We start from the raw sequence: 18033 nt of genomic DNA, 5'->3' as shown, positions 1-18033 counted from the left end.
AGAGAGAGAGAGAGAGAGAGAGAGAGAGAGAGAGAGATTGATTCTTGGGTTTTATCTCCTATTCATTTTTCACCAAAAACCGTTCCAAAAACAGGACTTGAGGATAATTCTGTGATAGCATTAGCACTCTCTGATTTGGGAGGACACTAGCACACTTACGCTCATTTTCCTCTTGCACCATCATGTTCACAAGGTCCACAGAAGCCTGAATGTCATTCCATGTAATGAACTCATTATTCTCTGCATGTGCCTGGGCTTTCAGCTTCATCAGTTCATCAATATACCTGTCGCCAAAATGAAATAGAAGGTAAGTCCCAGTGTAAGTAGAAGTAAGACCTCAGAACTAACATGGAAAAGACAATAAAGAGAGATGGGGACAAAGATCTATGAAGGATAAGAGGTCATTAACTAAGGCTGGCATTTCAAGACAACAAATGTGAAACTAAGTATATTCTTTTTTAAAGAGCTCTCTGGGACCTGGAAAAATGCGTAAGAATGTAAAGTAAGCTATACAACAGATCAAATGCCAAAATACAACAGTACAAGTTCCCCAGAAGACAAAACATCAGGACCAAAAGCCCCATTAAGCAACACCTCTGAGAAGAGGAAAAGAGGTGATCCATAACTTACAATGTCTCCAAATAAGACTGAACAGGAGTTATAAAAAGGAGCTAACAAATGAAAGTTTTCTTTTGTAATTGCCCCATCCTTTGTTTGGTTAAAAATATATCTACTCAAAACTATGAATAGTAAGTAATCTGCTTCTCTTCTAATATTTTTGTTATGATCTTTAATAATCAGGTCATTGGAATTTAGTGTGGAATTCTATGTAAGATCATGATGGAAGCTTGATCTCTGCCAATCTGCTCTCCAGTTCCCTCAGCAGTTCTCATGATAGAAGGGGCTCTTTCCTAAGTAACTAGTGTGTCTGGGTTAATCAAACACTGGGATACTGAGGGTATTATTTCTGATTCTCCTTTGTCTAATCTGCTCCACTGACCCACTTCTCTCTCTTTTTAGCCAACACCAGATGGAGTGATGACAGCTAGGTCATATGACAGAAGAAGGAATCAGGGGGGAATAGCAGTTCCAGACCTCCAGCAGTCTCCCTTGATATTTTAAATCTTGCTTCTCCGAACCAGACCACACACTTCACAACAACAGGTAGGAGATGTCTCCTTAACCAAAGGAGGGACAGAGACAATTACAAAAGAGAAAGTAGATTCTGATTACACAAAACTGAAAAGCTTCTGCACAAACAAATCTAAGCTACAAAGAGAAGAGGAGAATGAGAAAAAAAATCTTTTCATCAAAAGATTTGTATTATATTTCTCTAAAAAGGGTTTGGTATACAAGCTATGTATGTACATATGTGTATAGTACAGGTGTCTGTTTATCTATGTCCACGTAAGACCAAAAGCCATTTCCTGATAAATGATCAAAAGCTATGAACAAACAGCTCTCAAAAAGAAGAACCGCAAACTATGAACCATGAGAGAATCCTCCAAAACACTAATAATGAGAGAAATCGAAATAAGCAGCAGAGTGGCAAAGGCGGTAATAATAAACGTTGGAAGGATCACGGGAAGATAGGTACACTAGTGCTGGTAGAGCTGTGATCCGCTCCAATCATTTTGGAAAGTAATTTGGAATGATGCAAATAAAGTGATTAAATGTCCACACCCTTTGATCCAGATTACACTAACAAGGCATATACCCCAAGGAGATCATAGATTTTAAAAGCCCAAATTCACCAAAATATTTAAAGTAGCAACTTTTCATGGGGGCAAAGAAGCAGAAACAAGGCAGATGCCTTTTAATTGAAAAACATCTAAACAAACTGTGGTATATGAATATAATAAAAATATTGCTGCGCTGTAAGAAATGACATATAATGAGGAATACAAAGAAGCACGGAAAGATTTACATGAAATGACGTAAAGCGAAGCAGTCAAGAAAACAATATAAACAATGACTACAATAATGTAAAAGGAAAGAACCACAAAACAATTAAAAGTGAATGTTGCAAATTAAAAAGAAAAAACATGTTCTTTGGCCTCAAAGAAGAGATATGAGAAAACATATCCCACTACTCCTTTACAGAGGTGAGAGGTCCACAGGTGTGAAACTAATTTTCAGATTTCTTTTTATGTATTAAGCTGTTTGCTAATTTTTTTTTCTTCTTTTTCACTGAGACATATTCTTTGTTACATGGGACAGCTCTTTGGGAGAAGGAAGGGGGTTTGACATGTGCGGAAATTTAGAAGATTTAAAAATAAAAGATGTTAATACAAAATTCACTAAAGAAAAACAAGGGAGAATATTTACAACATGTTTCTAAATTTCTTCCTTCTTTGGTCACTCACCTCTGGGAATTTTCTTCTTCAATGTTTGTAAGGCCCGTAACTGAACTGCTCAGCTGTTTCCAGACAGTATTTCTATCTCCTGATTCCAAAGCCCTATTGATTAAGGCCACTGATGACAACATTTCAACTGCAACTGAGAGTTCAGGATGGGTGAGGTTATGCTAAACAAAACAAAGAAACAGAAAGAAAGAGAGAGCTGTGAGAAATATCACCTATTATCAAGGGAGGGAAGTATTTCAATAGAACCAACATGGAAGTCATTTATTACTTGGAAAGAACATGCTGTCTAGCTATGCTGAGGAATGATATTGAATTAGCCTAATGATTCTGAAGACCACTTCTATGCTCTGTTCCTCACGGACTGCACAGATTCAGTTACTTACATCAGGGCTCTGCTGCTGTAGAGTAGCCAGCTCCTTCTGGTAAAGTTCAGCAGCAAAAGGATACACCTGAGGTAACTGAGCCTCCGGATTCATCAACTCTGACACAGTCTTCTCAGCAACACCCCTTTGGATTGCAGCGTTAATTGAAGTCACTGCTGCCAACCCTGGGAAATGAACAAGAGATGAGAAAAGTAAGGCTTACAATCTTAAATACCCAATTTTGGTTAGAGAATCTTCAGGCCTTTTGCTCCCCTTTCTCCCTCCTCATCTCAATTACTCAGACATTTCCCACTATCTCCTCCTTAACTCCAATCTCAAATGAAGAAGTGGCCCGTCTTGGCAAGACCAAACCCTTCTACATGTACCCCAGATCTCATCCCACCCTGTCTTCTCCAGTGGATTGCTCCCTCTCCCATTCCCACTCTCTCATCTGCAATCTCTCACTGTGTAGTGGCCCATTCCCAGCTGCCTAGGAACAAGGGCATGCCTCTCCCATCATTAAAAAAAAAACCCACCTATACTCAGTCTCACCCTCCCATCTTCATCCTCTTTACCCTTCTTTACCCTCTTCTTTACCCCTTTCTCTCCTCTCTCTCTCTCTGTCTCTCTTTTCATTCCTTCCCTCTTAAAAGAAGGGATAAACAGATAGACACTACAAGGCAGAATTAAAGAGGGAAGTCATAGTTACTATAAAGATAGACAGATGAGGGATGGAGTATCATATAAGGAAAAGAGAAAAGGAAAATTTGGCTTCATCACAGAGTTCAGGAGAGAAAGAAATGTCCAATGATGCCAAAAAAGATAGGTTGCAGTTAGCGTGTACCTGGCTTTAAAAGTTAAAGAGAGGAGTTAATATATTGTCCTAGATGAGATCTATAGATCTAGTGCTAATTTTTTTCCTAAGCCAGAGTCCTGCCATTCCAGTTGTCTTTTGGACATTTGAACCTGGATGTCCCATAGACATCTCAAACTCAGACATGTCCAAAACAGAAGTCATTATCTTTCACACTTAACCTCCCCCCCCTTCTGAATTTCTGCATTACTATCAAGGGTATCATCTTCAGACCCACGAATGCTCATCCTCTACATCTCAGTCACCCCCTCTATACAATCTGCTGCCAAACCCTGGCATTCCTCCCACCCTCACAGCATTGCCTCTTTATGTCTCCTCCCTACTCACAACACTACTCTAGGTCAAGTCATCATCACTTCTCACATGTGCTATCACAAGAGCCTTCTTTTGGGTCTTCAGGCCACAGGGTTCTCCCCATCCCAATTTATCTTCCGCTCACGGCCAAAGTGATTTTTCTAAAGCCAAATCCCTACCCTCCCAGCCCCAAACAAAACCCCCAATGCCGCACTATTACCTCTAGAATCAAGCAGAAAGTCCTCTATATTACATGCAAAACGCTTCATAACCAGGGCCTTTACTAACTTGCCAGTCTTCATATCTTTTCCTCTCCTTCACATATGCTACAACCTCACAACACAGGCCTGCATGCTGTTCCTCAGACATGCCACTTCCAATCCTGGGGCCTCTGCATTAGTTGTCGCCCTCCTCACCTGTGCCTCTCAGACTCCTGAGCTTCCTTTGAGACTCAGCTGAGGCACTGCCTTCTACAAGGGCCTTCCCTTATTCGGTATCTATCTTGTATGTATATGTTGGCTCCACCATTAGAAAGTGACTCTCCAAGGAAAATGGCTAATTTTGCCACTCTCTGTATCCCCACAGTTTAGTACTGAGTAGGGACTTAATATACGCTTATTAACTGTCTAAAGTCAATCGATAAAATGAGCTGATAAACTGTGGAGCAGGCTCTTTAACCGTTAATGCTTGGCTTTCTAATAGGTCTCCCCACGACCACTCTTTTCAACCTCCAATCTACTACCCCCATCACCAGATTAATATTCCTAAAATATCACTTCCATTCTCTTGCTCAAAATATTCAACATAATATATCCCCTGACAGTTGTATAATGTTTTGTGGTTTTAAAAAGCACCTTTCATATAAGAATTTGAGCCCACATCACTCCCCTACTTCACAAGCTTAAAAAACTACCTACTGTCTGTAAGATAAAGTACAAACCACTCAGTCTGGCATTTAAGGCCCTCTGTCATCTGACTCAAAGTTACCTTTCTCAGGCTTATGTCACATTAGCTCTCTTCATGTGGTATACAATTCAGCCATACTGGACCACTAGCTATTTACCCCACTTAACGTTCCATTTCCTGTTTCTTCATTTGCACAAATTATCCCCCATGTATAAAATATACTCCTCCTTCAGGTATCACTCTCAAAATCCTTGTCTTCCTTCTAGCTCAGCTAAAGAGACATATTTTCTCCACAATAACCAAGTTTAATGATACCTCTCTCTCCTCAAAATACTTTCTATTTGCTTCTTTACTCAACAGAATGTAAGATCATTGAGGGCAGGGGCTAATTTGCTCTTGTCTTTGTTTTCCCAGTGCCTGGCATGCACTTAACACATAGTAGGTGCATAAGAATCATTTGTTATACTGAAGAGATTGCCTAAAGAATTAACTGAGCTATGAAAGACAGAGGAAAAGGAGGCTACAGCATTTGCAGGAACCCATGGGAGGCAGAGGTGCATGGAGGAAGGAAGAAGGTGTCTGGTAAGGCACATCCCCTACACAGCCATCAGGTGGCAACAGCAGCCAAGAGGACAGCTTGGTTGCTGTTCAATAAGGAGAGAAAGGAATTCACAGAGGAGCAGCCTCCAGGTAGGGAAGGAGAGAAGGGGAGAGCAGTATACAATTAGGCAAAGTGGCAGACCTACGTATGCTGGGTGTGTTCATACTCTGGAAAAGTACTTAGATATCAAAGGGATCATAAATTTATAGGCTTTGGCTCGTTTTTTGGCTAATTAGCCCCACTTTCCTGAGACAGTGCCCAAGAAAAAGAGTATCTGTACCTTCATTAAAGAAAATACTTTAAATAAAGAGAGGATAAATTCAGGCCAGGTATAAAATGGAAAGTTTGCAAGAAGGCAGATTTAAGAATCTGTTATGTCAGTTTGTCCAAGTACTACCTCTCTGAAATTCACCTCCAAGACAATCCAAAATACCTCTTGGGAAAAATTAAGACAGTCATACAGAAGAACAAGTACAATCTCCTGTAGAGAAACCTAACACATAAATGTTCACTTTTAGTATCAACAATAGTGAAATATCACTAGAGATTACTTAGCTTTGCTAGACTGCAAGGCTATACCAACATCAGATTCTGACTTAATCATAGATTAGAGGCAGGTATGTGGAACAATGGATGGAGCACTAGGCCTAGAGTCAGTAAGATCTGAGTTCAAATCTGGCCTCGATACTTACTAGCTGCATGACCCTGAGCAAATCACTTAACCTCTGTTTGTCTCAGTTTTCTCATCTGTATAATAGGAGTAATAAAAGCACCTATCCCTCAAGGTGATTGTGAGGATTAAATGAAATAGTAATAGTGAAGTGCTTATTAGCATAGTGCCTGGCACACAGTAACTGCTACACAAATGTCAGCTATTATTATTACTATTAGATACCTATCAGAATCTCATTAGCTCAGAGAACCTCCGAGTTAGTACAAAATATCAAACATAACAACCAAAGAAGTCTTGAAATCAGCTAGCTTCCCTGAAGTCTCTAGACTAGGAGGGCACTAAGACTGACCACCGAGTGGCTTCAGGCCAACATGCATCCCTTCATCTCATTCCAGCATACTCTCCAGCTCTAGGAATATTTCCAGGGCCCCTGAAGGACACCCAGTGGTTTTATGGCATGTGCCACCTGGCTCGAGCACCTCATGGGGTTAGACTGACCTGGAATTGTCCTGTGGCATTTTGCTGCAACACTTTGTCTCCCTATCCCCAGCTCCCCTACACCAACACCTAAACGAAGGCACCTACTTCTCTGATATTGCAGGGCAGCACGGTTAGCAGCATCCACTCCAGCCTGCAGGTCCTCCTTCTGCAATGGACCAATCACTCCACTCTGAAGAAAGCAAATTAACATTCACGTAAGTCTTCCATAGACCCTTTACTCTCAGCAAGAATCCACAAAGATACACCAGTCAAAGTCAATGACGGTATCTGAACATTTCAGCCTACTCTTGAATAAGATGACCTGAACAGTAAAAATGGAGTTGTCTAAAGCCTCTGAGTGTTAATTCCTAGGATAAAATTCAACCCAAGTTTCTTTTAGGGTCTTTTCCCAACCAAATGATCCAGTTACCCAAATACCAGGATTTCAAAAAATTTAACACATGAATTAAACAAGAACTTTCTCAGTCCATAACCCATATGCTTCACAAGCACAGAGTTACATGCACAATTTCCTGATACACAGAAAAAATGCTGGGCCTGGAGTCAGAAGCCCTGGATTCAAATCCTGCCTTTGTCACATACTACCTGTGTGACATCCACCTGTCTAAGCCTTGGCTTCCTAACCTCAGAGATGGAGAGGTTAGCCTAAATGCTCCGAAGGTTACTTCTGGCCCTAAAGCTCTGAGCTAAAAACTTCTACACACCCTCCAGCCACAGATATAGATAAAGGGGAAAAGCCTCAAATGGGGCCCTCTTAAAAATGTTGAAGGGATAGTGAAGGATTCAAACAGACAGACCAGCTCTGCCAATGCTAAAGGATTCCTTACCTGCTTCTTCTGCTGTTTCTCATTCAGAAGCTGCTTGAAGTACCAATCACAGTTGTCCTGCTGCAGTGCTCGAAGGCCCAGAGCTGGGGCTGCTAGTGCCTGATATAAGGCCAATGGGTCTCCCTGTTCTAAAGCCAGGTCCACATTGGCTAATGAAGAATACGCTGGAAGAGAGAAGAGAAAGAGATGACCACTCACTCAATGATCTCCATGACAAGACGATACTAGCCCAAGATCCCAGAAATCTAGTCTATACACCATCTCACTCTACTGTAATATAAAATGATAGGTACACATCTTCAGGAAAACTTGATAGAAAAAATACTAAGCTAGCAGTCAGAAGAGATGACTTCTAGACTGCCATTTTCTGTGACCACGAACAAAAAGAAAAATTGCTACCCACTGCCTCAGTTTCTCTATTTTCAAAATGAGGCTATACCTGGCCATCCCCAGTACAAAGAATGAGAATTAAAATGTGTGTATGTGTGTGTGTATATTATATCACCATGTTCTTAGCCAACAGGTTATATATAACTCCAAGGTATTTAGAAAATACTGCTACAGATGTTCAGTTCAACTTTTCAGCAAATATTTAAATACAAAGCACTGAACTAGGCATGAGGGTTTTATAATAATAACATTAGTTATCTTCTTCCAACTTTCTACTTCAAGCTGCTATAGGAAATATACAGGAGAAAGGAAAGAACACTATGAATTAGGGAAGACTTCACGGCAGTGCACTTGAGAAGAATGAGGTTTGGCCTGAAGGAAAGGAGTTTTTCTAAGTAGGGAGCAGCACTAGGTAGCAATAAACATGGTACCCTGGCGGGGAAAATAAGGCGGTGGGCCTGAATAAAGTGGAGTTTCTGCGAAGGTGTGATGAAGGAATAGTAATGACAGGACCAGGTGACAAGCAGCTTTCAAGCCAAACTAAGGCATCTGAATAGGAGAGGTGTTCTTAAGCAAAGCAATGACATAACTGAAGTCTAAAGGACCCATGACAAACTAACTTCGTAATGACATAGAAGGAAAATTAGAGGAGTGAGAGATGGGAAGCCAAGAGACCAGTCATGAAGCTACTGCAGTCATGTGGTGTGAGATAGGGAGGCCTGAATGAGAGTGGGAAAGAAGGAGAGAAGAAAAGGAAGAGTGAGAGAGAGCAATGCAAGATATTAAGAAAACAAGGCCTCCTGGGCAGAAAAGAAGTAGAAGATACAGAACCAATTAACCCCTTTCTACCAGGAAACCAGGAAGGAGTCAAAGTGATATACTTACTATTGACTTTATTTATATTTCCCTGAATTTCCGCCTGAGTCAACAACTCCTCATAAACATCCCTCTCTCTTTCTGAGTCTTCTGTCTGAGGACGAGACAAAGCAAAATCAGCCCAGGTTATTCCCGACTTGGCTACAAAGTACCATTGCCCCTCTTGGGGCTATAAATAAGGCTTACACTTGTGCCCACATTTTATATGGCTCTAAAAATCACTACATAGATTTGATTTCTCAAGTACAAAAGTATTTATACTGAGAAAAACATCATTTTTAAAACTCTACCAAGAGCACCCAGAAGAAATGAAACACAAAGATGAAATCCATTTATAATAAACACATGGAATTAACAAGAGCAGTCTATAACCAACTACATATTTAAAATGACTTATTAGAAATAAGAGAGTAGAGGGGTCTTGTAGGAACAAGCTTAGAGGAGAGGTCAGCCATTCTGACCTCCACTATCTCGTCAGCACGCCACTGGTGAGAAGGGGACCCGGAGCAACAAATGGCATTAAAACTTGCAAGGTGGGGACATCTCCTTTCCTGCACCCTGAGTACAGACAAGTGAGCAGAAGGCTAACACCACCTGCCTCCTCCTGCCTGCTGACAGCAGCCCACACCAGTAGGAAAGGCTCTGGGTGGCAGCAACCGATTTGCATTCCACCTTTCACACCTGTGCTGGGAGTCACTAATCCTTGCTGTAGGAGAGCACACATGAGGAAAATTACACAATTGGAGTGAGCTTCATTCTGTCATGATCTAGAAAGTGGTCCACAAAGTTGAAAAGTTTCAAATTACAGACTTCCAACATGGAGAATAAATACAAAACTCCTAACTGAGTTTTCATACATTTTGTATGGTCAAGCAAACATTCACACCAAAAATTTTAAAACAAAGTTAACTATAGAATTAACATGCCCTGGGATAACCACAATGCATAGTCATCTCAAACTTTAAGTTACATTAAAATACCCTTTCAGTTAATAAAAACAGATTCAAGACCTACATTTAGGGCACAAATAAAGTTCTGTAGCAAGATTTACTAAACAAGGGCTAGATGAAATGCAATAACCAATACGGAGTCAATCCCTAAGCCTAAAGTGAAGAAATCAGTAAAAACCTTCAAGTCCATAATCAGAGAAGCTTCATTCTTACCCTGTTTTTTGCATTTGCCATCTTGTCATGCTTGGCCTGGTAAAGTATATCCTGGTAAGTGGAAGCCAATGGCTCTTCAAGATTCACCAGCATAGCATTGGGGTTTTTCAAAGCACTAAACGTCTCAGCAGGAACTCTATGTTCAATGGCTTCATTGATGGCAATAACAGCAGCATGTACTGGAAAAATAAAAGTGCAGAACAGCACATTTCTATGGAATTAATCATGAATATGTATAGGCTAATCAATTAATTACGTAATCCCTTATCACTGAGATGGGTCAGTGGGCTCTTTTCACAAGCGACAAGCAATAAAGAACAAAGATCAAAAGAATAGCTCTCAGCCTCTTCTTCTCTCTCAGCTTCCACTGAAAGAGGGGACCCAGGGCAGCCGCCTCATCCCTTCCCACATAGCTAGAGGACTCCACCACGCCCCTGAGTCAAGAACCCCACCCCTCCCTTCGATTTTCAGTTTCTTTTTATGCATTGTCTTTCCCCGTAAGACTATGAGCTCCTTGAGGTCAGGAACTGTCTTTTGCCTTTCTTTGCATCCCCTGTGCTTACTAGCACAAGGCCTGGCATATAGTAGGCACTTAGTAAATGTTTTCTGACTGACAATACTGGTCCAACTGCTTCGTTAACATGAAAATCACAACTCTGCCCATAAGCAACATTTGAAATACTGATCTGGGAGATATAGCATTTTTGCAAGTAAGTATCCCAGAAAAGAGGGAAAAAAACATAAAAATCAAGATTGACTAAAACCTTTGTTAAATTCTACCTTCTGGGATTTACTAGAAGGCAAGGAACAAAGTCAAGTATGTCATGGAGTTTTGAAACTTAGTTGTATTTGGGAGATTAATTAGACTTTGAGGTTACATGATATAGGAGAAAGTATTAGTCTTGAAGTTTGAAAGCCTGGGCTCAAACCCTAGTCCACCACTAATTTACCAAAGCACAGTCTCCTCCAGCCTACCTTCTCCCACTCATTGATGTGGCTTTGTCTAATACTGACTTGATATCCAGCAGCAGATAGGGCTCTAGAGCTAGTGACCCTCTAGCAAGAAGCACCAATCCCTCTAGAAACATCGTCTGGCTGACTGGAAGAGGGCAGATGAATGACAGTGAAACCTGCCCTAAGTCACTGACCGGATGGTCTGCCATTGAAGATAACGGCACTGCCCACTCTACTCTAACCCTGTGCTTCTGGGTTGGTTCGTGAGTTCCTTTGACTTTTCCTTGACACCAGGATGATGGCTTTCTTTCCGCTCAGGAATTTCATGCCTTGGAACAGCACTTAGTTTCCCAAACCTCTCAGGCACTTGCCCCCCACACAAAAGCCCCATTGCGACCTTATAAACGTCATGTTTCAGTATCTGAAGGGGGAAGGAAAGCTGTTCACACCCACTACCACCACATGCTTCTCCACTGCCCTCTAAGTGATGTTCATTTCCCACTCTTTGAAGCCTGCAGTGTTTCAAGTCTTTCAATTACACAACAGTGATAGAATACTGGTATTAAATAGATGGGCACTGGTTTCGAGGAGACGTATCCAATTGCTAAAGAAACTCTGAAATCTTGTAAAGGCAACTTGACCCATTTTCTCTCTCTCAATTCTAAGCCCAATTCATCTGTTCTATCTTTCCAAGATACATATGCCTATATGTTTTGGGAGAAACTCTATAAGTTACCACCCAAATGCATGGCAAAATCTCAACATTCACCTGCTTTGTCCTATGTGGACAGTAGAGCCAAATTCATTGGAATGGTTATATCTCTCTCCACAGAAGATCTGTAGAATTCTGGGGTTCAATACAACCAGAACAATGTCCTGGGTGGCTGGGACACTTCAGCACAGTCACGAATAAGCTACTACATAGAGCAGACTAGGAACTTTCAAGAATGGGAGGAAATGACGTTATCCAGAAAAATACATAAATGAAAAAAGGTAGGCTAGGCACATGAAAGGATGGGCAAAAACAAGAGACGACCAGTGCATAGCCTACACGCACCACTGGTATCTTCATGATGTCAGGAAGGTGTGCCCAGTGATGAACTGAGAGAATGAAAAGACATGGACAAGAGTCACACAGGACACAGAGGCATGAATGGGCTGTGATCAGCATCTTTGGGAGGAATAGACACGTTGATGAGGTCACAAATCCACGTGAGTTTTGAATACGAGTGTTTTTCTTTAGTTCTGAATATGACGGACTTCACTCAGCAGAAGTCTATTGAAGAGAAAGTGGTTTCTTGGGAAACACAGGTTTGAAATTGTATTTGAAAATCGTACCCAGCCCTCTCACCTTTGTCCCCATTGCCTGAGTTAGGCAGCAGTGTTGCGATCAAGTCCTGAACTTAGTATCAGAAGACGTGGGTTTAAATACTGGCTCTCCCTTCAGCTCTCACGAGTAAAAGCAGGGGTCTGGACTAAAGTGAACTCTAAGATCCTAGCCACATGGTCTGAAGCAAGTCACCACCTCTAAAAGCTGAGCTTCTTCATCTGTCAAATGACGATAACATGTCTAGTAGGATTGTTGTACGGACTAAATGAGTCACTACAACTAAACCATTATGCAAACCTTAAAGCATCATAAAGTGAATGTTATTACTATTAATTATTAGTGAAGATAGTAAGTATTATTAAAGGCAGTATTTGTGGACAAAAATAGGCCCTAACTTTCCAATATTATTCTTTTAACAAAATACAGCATCTATTTCCAAATGATAATGACACAGGTAAGCCTCCTACATCCTTATACTGTTTTAAACATTGTCTTACCAAAGGACTATAACTTGTTACTCAAAAGGAAGTGATACCATCAATGTGCAGACAGTCATCTACCCATACTTGCGCATGGTATGCAAATCTGTCCATGAATTTCCAAAAGTTCACCACAGGGCAACCACCAAAGATGATGGAGACCTTCCACATTCTCTGGTGCTATTAGTATACATACACTGCTTACCCTGCCTTCACTGCGTGATCAGCCCACCATGTCTTCTTATAATATATTTCCTTGATGACATCTTTTAATTCTTTTCTGTTCTATTAAGTTCCTCACTAGCTCCACGTTGCAGTCTTCTTACCCCTCTCCATTATCCTTTTTGTTAACAGTCATTTTCGATTCTCTTTTTTTTTTTTTGGGTGAGGCAATTGGGGTTAAGTGACTTGCCCGGAGTCACACAGCTACTGAGTGTTATGTGTCTGAGGCCGGATTTGAACTCAGGTGAGGACCTCCGGACTTCAGGCATTAAAATATGAGCCTTGTTTTGGACAGGTATTATAGCTCACTGAAGGAACTCAGTAATTTCCTGAAGGTAATCCAGGCCATTTTCCTCCTGTTCAGATCTGGGCCCAAAACACTATCTATCTGTACAGTCTGGCCCAGACAGGGACTGAAGGATAAACTTTATTGGCTGTCCCTACAAATGCATGTCATAACTGGAGTAAGAGACATTATCCACTTCATCTTTCACATGTGAATGATGACTCCAAACTCTAAGAGTTAAAAATCTCATCTAGAAGTCTCTCCAACGCCCACAGCTCGCTGCCACCACTATAATATCATCCATAAATAGAGGCATCAAGAGCAACCCACCATTCCCGGACTGGATCTCTTCCATCATAGTGGAGAACACCTTAGGTAAGCATAAATCTATCTCCCTCTTTGATGCCTCACCTGATGTTCACAATTCAGGGGTCACTTCTACTGCTACCTCTCCCAAGAAATCTTGGTTGGTTTTGATTCATGGGCAGAAAATACTTTTCTGAAAGAGAACCTTTAAGGCAGCCTTCTGCTCTATCCAATTGCTTAATGAACTTGAAAAACTCACCAGATCCTTTCAAAACCTTAGACTCTATGATTATCACAACAATCTAAACTATTTGAATGTGTAACAAAAACCCCACCAGAATACATAAAATCCCTTCTTCCTTACATGCTGCTTCATCCACAGAGAGCTCGTTTGCCAGAATTCCCCCTATTTTACTGAAGGCAGGCATCTGAATCCCGTATTTCTCCAACTCACTCTTCATGTTGTTAATCTCTTCCTCTGCAAGATGGAAGGAAAAAGTTGATTCAATCCCCTTTCTACAAATAAGCCAATACAAAACTTCAGGAAATAAAGACAGCGAGCATTCACCAATTCTTCACCTATTAGAGAGCATCTAAAAGTCCTAATAGCAACTGGGGCTGGCCTAAAGGGAAGATACGCAAAAAGCTTACTATATATAAAAAACTGCACGAATGGAGCAGATAGGGCGAGGAGGGAGAAGGGGACATACATCAAACACCGAAGGACAAATTACATATTTCATCTCTTGGACTTTTTCAGCCCAAGTCAATCCTCATCCAATATGGTAGCATGGGGTACACTGGAGAGAATCCTAGACTTACAGTCAGGAGACTTGGGTTTGATTCTCACATCTGATAAGACTAGCTATATGACTTGAGGTGAATGGCTTAAAGATATAAAGGGAAAATAATTCCAATGTGAAGAAAAAGAGGAAAATGTTTATGGAAACCAACATGAACACGAAGGGAACTGAGCGACCAACAAAGATTTTTAAAATAAACACACAGAAGATGGAAGCAAAGAAGGGCCACAGCATAATGACAAACATGTGGCACAGGCCTGCTGGCAGTGAAAAAACTCGGAATGAGCTAAGACTGGCAGGGGAAAGGCAAAAAGGTTTGTTGTGTTTTTTAAACTACTTTGAGGAAAAGAGGAGGCTGAGGAAAGGATAGGGCTTCTGCCTGAAAAGAGTGCGACCATAATAAAAATGATGGAGAAAAAGTGAAGATGCCTAACTCTTCCTCTGATTCTCTTTTATCTAAGGAAAGTGATTTCTAGACTGAAAAGGACAGAATAAAAACGGCCAGTAGAGAATTGGTAAGTATAACAAAAGGAAGAAAGCATTCAGCTGCCCTTAGTTAATTTAAGTCATCAGGTAGGAAAAAAAGAAAAAAAAAACTACAGCCCAGTATACTGGGAGAACAGGCAGGAGAACAGACTGCTCAACCTCTGTCAGAACTTTGGGAAAAAGAACAGAGAATAAGAGAGCTACCACTGAACTAGAAAGAGAAAACACCTTGAAAAATAGAGAAGGGCAAATGCAAAGCATAGCCAATGAACTTGACTTTAATATCTGGCAAAAGTCTATAACATTATTAAAGGAATGGCTGGTGATGATCTAAAAAATGTAGCAGAGATCACAACTTTATTTTCTTTTTGGCAGGGTGACTAGATTGGTAGATCAAGGGAATTCTACAAATGCAGTTTACATAGATTTTTGTTAAGTATTTGACAAAGTCTATTGTGTTTTCTTATGAGATATCTATTGAATTTTTGTAGGAAAAAAATGAAAAGATAGGAAAGGGCTAGATGAGATGTATCCAAATTGGGTAAACAGCACTAACAAAAGGCTTGATGGCAACCTGAAAAGAGATTTCCAGTGAAATATATACAAAGGAGCCATGTTTGGCCCTGTACTATAAAATATTCTTATCAATGACTTAAATAAAGGTATAGATGACATTATTACATCATGTATTATTCAGACTATTAAATCTGCAGATGGCACAAAGCTGGGAGGGATAATGAAGTCATCAGTAATAGGTCAAAATCCAAGAAGATCTTGATAAGACAGCATATGTTGGACCAAATCCAATAGCATGAATTTTTAAAGGGATAAAGTTAAGTCTTACACCTGACTTCAACAAAGCATCTTTGAAAATATAAGATCCACCATGGCTAAAACTCAGTTTATCTGAAAAAGACCTAAGGACTTTTATGAACTGCAAGCACAGCAAGTCACCAGTGTGATTTGGCAGGCCCAAAAGCTAAAGCAAACCTAGGCTGTACGAAAAGAAGCAGAGTTTCTGGTCCTAAGGAAGCCAGAGACCCTCTGCACTCTGCGTTCTCCAGCAACATCCTAAGCCCTATGTTCAAGAATGGGCCCCACATCTTGAAAGAACATGAATAAGGTAGAGACTGTCCAGAGAAGTGCAACCAGGAAGTGATCATGCCATGTGAGAATTTAAAGAGCTGGGGCTTTCTAGCCTGAAGAAGAAAAGACTGAGCAGGGATCTGACAGCTGTCTTCAATTATCAAAGGACAGCCATGTAGAAAAGAAATTAGACTTATTCCCCTCAGTCTAAGCAGAAATAACTAGAGACAATAGACAGAAGTGGAAACAAGGGAAATTTGGGCTTGTTTTAGGAAGACTTGCTTAACAAGTGAAATTCTCCAAAAACTGAATCAGCTGCCTTGGGAGATAGCTGGCTTTCCTCTCACCAGAAATCTGTGAACAAAAGACTGAATGATCAGTTCTTAGGTGTGCTGTAGAAAGGATTACTTTCAAGTATCAGTTTGGAGAGAATGGTTTTTTAAGATTCTGTAATTCTGTGACATATTTCTCAGATAATATACTAAGCCAAATGATAAAAAAAAAAAATGAAGCCATGTTTAATGGTGAGATATCCTGACTTATCTCTGATAAACAAATTCCCTATATAGAATAACAATGAGTCACTCCTTAAAACAGATCTACAAAAACAGTACCAATACATATATGCAATTCCCCACCCACCCACCTCCTACACCCACAACCTCTTTGATAATCCTATCTCTAACTTCTTGCCTTCATATAACTACACTGAGAAAGCATGAACATCTGCCCAAAGTAAACATATTCAGAATACCATATAAATATACATCTCCATAAACATTGTAGGAACATAAATAAAAGGCAACTTTTTGCCTTTTTTTTCCAGCCCCATTCCAATCCCACCCCACATCAGGACCATTTAAATTCCAAGTACATTACTATGGGAATAGCTAACTGATGAGATGATTTATACACTTTCTTTTATTTCAGAAATCAACCAAATCCACATACAAAGTAGAGCTCTTTACCTGTGAAGTCAACCTTGCCATACAGGTCTTGAATCTGGGGAGCCAGCCCCAGTTTGAACAGGTACAAGCTAGAAGACAAAACATGTAGAAAAGTTAGAACTCTTTGCTCTAACCTGTACGTTGTTGTTATTGACATGTAGCGAGCTCCACCTTCCGCTGTTAGAAGAATTAAGGGATATGGGGGAATTAAAAAAAGAACAAGGCAACCTTTATAAATCCAAGTTACCCATGTCATGGCTTTTTGATGATATGATGTATTTCTGGACTGTACCCTTACTTGCTCGAGAAAGAAGTTTATCATTAAAGTCACATGCAGTAAAAGTTTAGCTATCCAAAAACGCTGAGTTTTTGTTTAAACTGTTTTAGAAGAAATTCTTTCTGAAATGAAATATTCATTTCTCTCTCTTCTTAAATAAAGGCTACTGAATAAAAAAATCAAACTTTTCTTACTGATTGAAGGTCAACCTAATGGTACGGGGCGATATTATTCAAGGCCAGAAGTATGTGGAGTTTTTTCTCCCTGTACTAAATGGTCCCACGCTGCTGTGATTTTTGAGTTCTTGGGTCCTTTTCCAATCCTCATCCTACTTGCAATCTGATACTTCTGGCATGGTTAATGACTCCCTCCCTCCTGGATACTCTTTCTAGCCCTAACTTCTATGACACTACTCACCTCCTGGTTCTCTTCACTTCCTGTCCTCTCCCAATCTCTTCTGCTGAATCATTACCCATCTCCTGGCCTATAAGCATGGGTATTCTCCAAGGCTCTGTAGAGGGCCCTCTTCTATTCCTCCTTGACATTTTCTCTGATGGGATCAAATTGTACTGCTACAAAGGCAGAAAACACCTACATCTACATATGTAGCCCTAATATCCTCAACATCCATCCTGCATCACCAACTGCCTGTTGGATATCTGTACCATGATGTGCCCCATCCACATCTCAAGATCAACCTGTTCAAAATGGAACTCCCTTTATCTTCCCTTCTACACTAGCTCCTCTCTTCCAAACTTCCTGTCAATCTACTGAGAGCACAACGGTCCTTTCAGACACCTAGGTCCACACCTACAAATCAGGCTCAAATACTCAGTTTCCCTCTCCCTCTCCAGTCAGTTGGCTTAATTCCATCTTCTACAACATGCCTTGAAGCAATCAAATGATGCCACCCTAGTTCAATCAGTGGTTTGCTCAACCATTAGGTATTTATTAAGTACCTATATGCCAAGCATCGGACAGGTGCAGTGAGGACAAAAACACAAAAATAAAACAGTCCCTGCCC

The 18033-nt window shown here is 40.6% G+C and overlaps 1 protein-coding gene across 1 annotated transcript in view; it reads right to left on the bottom strand.

The window, feature by feature from the left end:
• IQGAP1 (IQ motif containing GTPase activating protein 1) overlaps window positions 1-18033 on the bottom strand; it is a 112608-nt gene that overhangs the window by 49298 nt on the left and 45277 nt on the right. Inside the window, exons 6-14 of the mRNA XM_027846360.1 lie at window positions 16754-16821; window positions 13775-13888; window positions 9834-10012; window positions 8680-8764; window positions 7405-7568; window positions 6662-6746; window positions 2750-2913; window positions 2367-2527; window positions 160-284 (exon numbers count right to left, since the gene is read on the bottom strand). Coding sequence (XP_027702161.1) covers window positions 160-284; window positions 2367-2527; window positions 2750-2913; window positions 6662-6746; window positions 7405-7568; window positions 8680-8764; window positions 9834-10012; window positions 13775-13888; window positions 16754-16821 — 1145 coding nt within the window. The remainder of the gene's footprint in view (window positions 1-159; window positions 285-2366; window positions 2528-2749; window positions 2914-6661; window positions 6747-7404; window positions 7569-8679; window positions 8765-9833; window positions 10013-13774; window positions 13889-16753; window positions 16822-18033) is intronic.

Source organism: Vombatus ursinus, unplaced genomic scaffold, assembly GCF_900497805.2.
Source record: "Vombatus ursinus unplaced genomic scaffold, bare-nosed wombat genome assembly UNPS02015129.1, whole genome shotgun sequence".
Lineage (NCBI taxonomy): Eukaryota > Metazoa > Chordata > Mammalia > Diprotodontia > Vombatidae > Vombatus > Vombatus ursinus.
The sequence above is the reverse complement of the archived record's forward strand: the minus strand, read 5'-3'. Positions and strand labels throughout refer to the sequence as shown.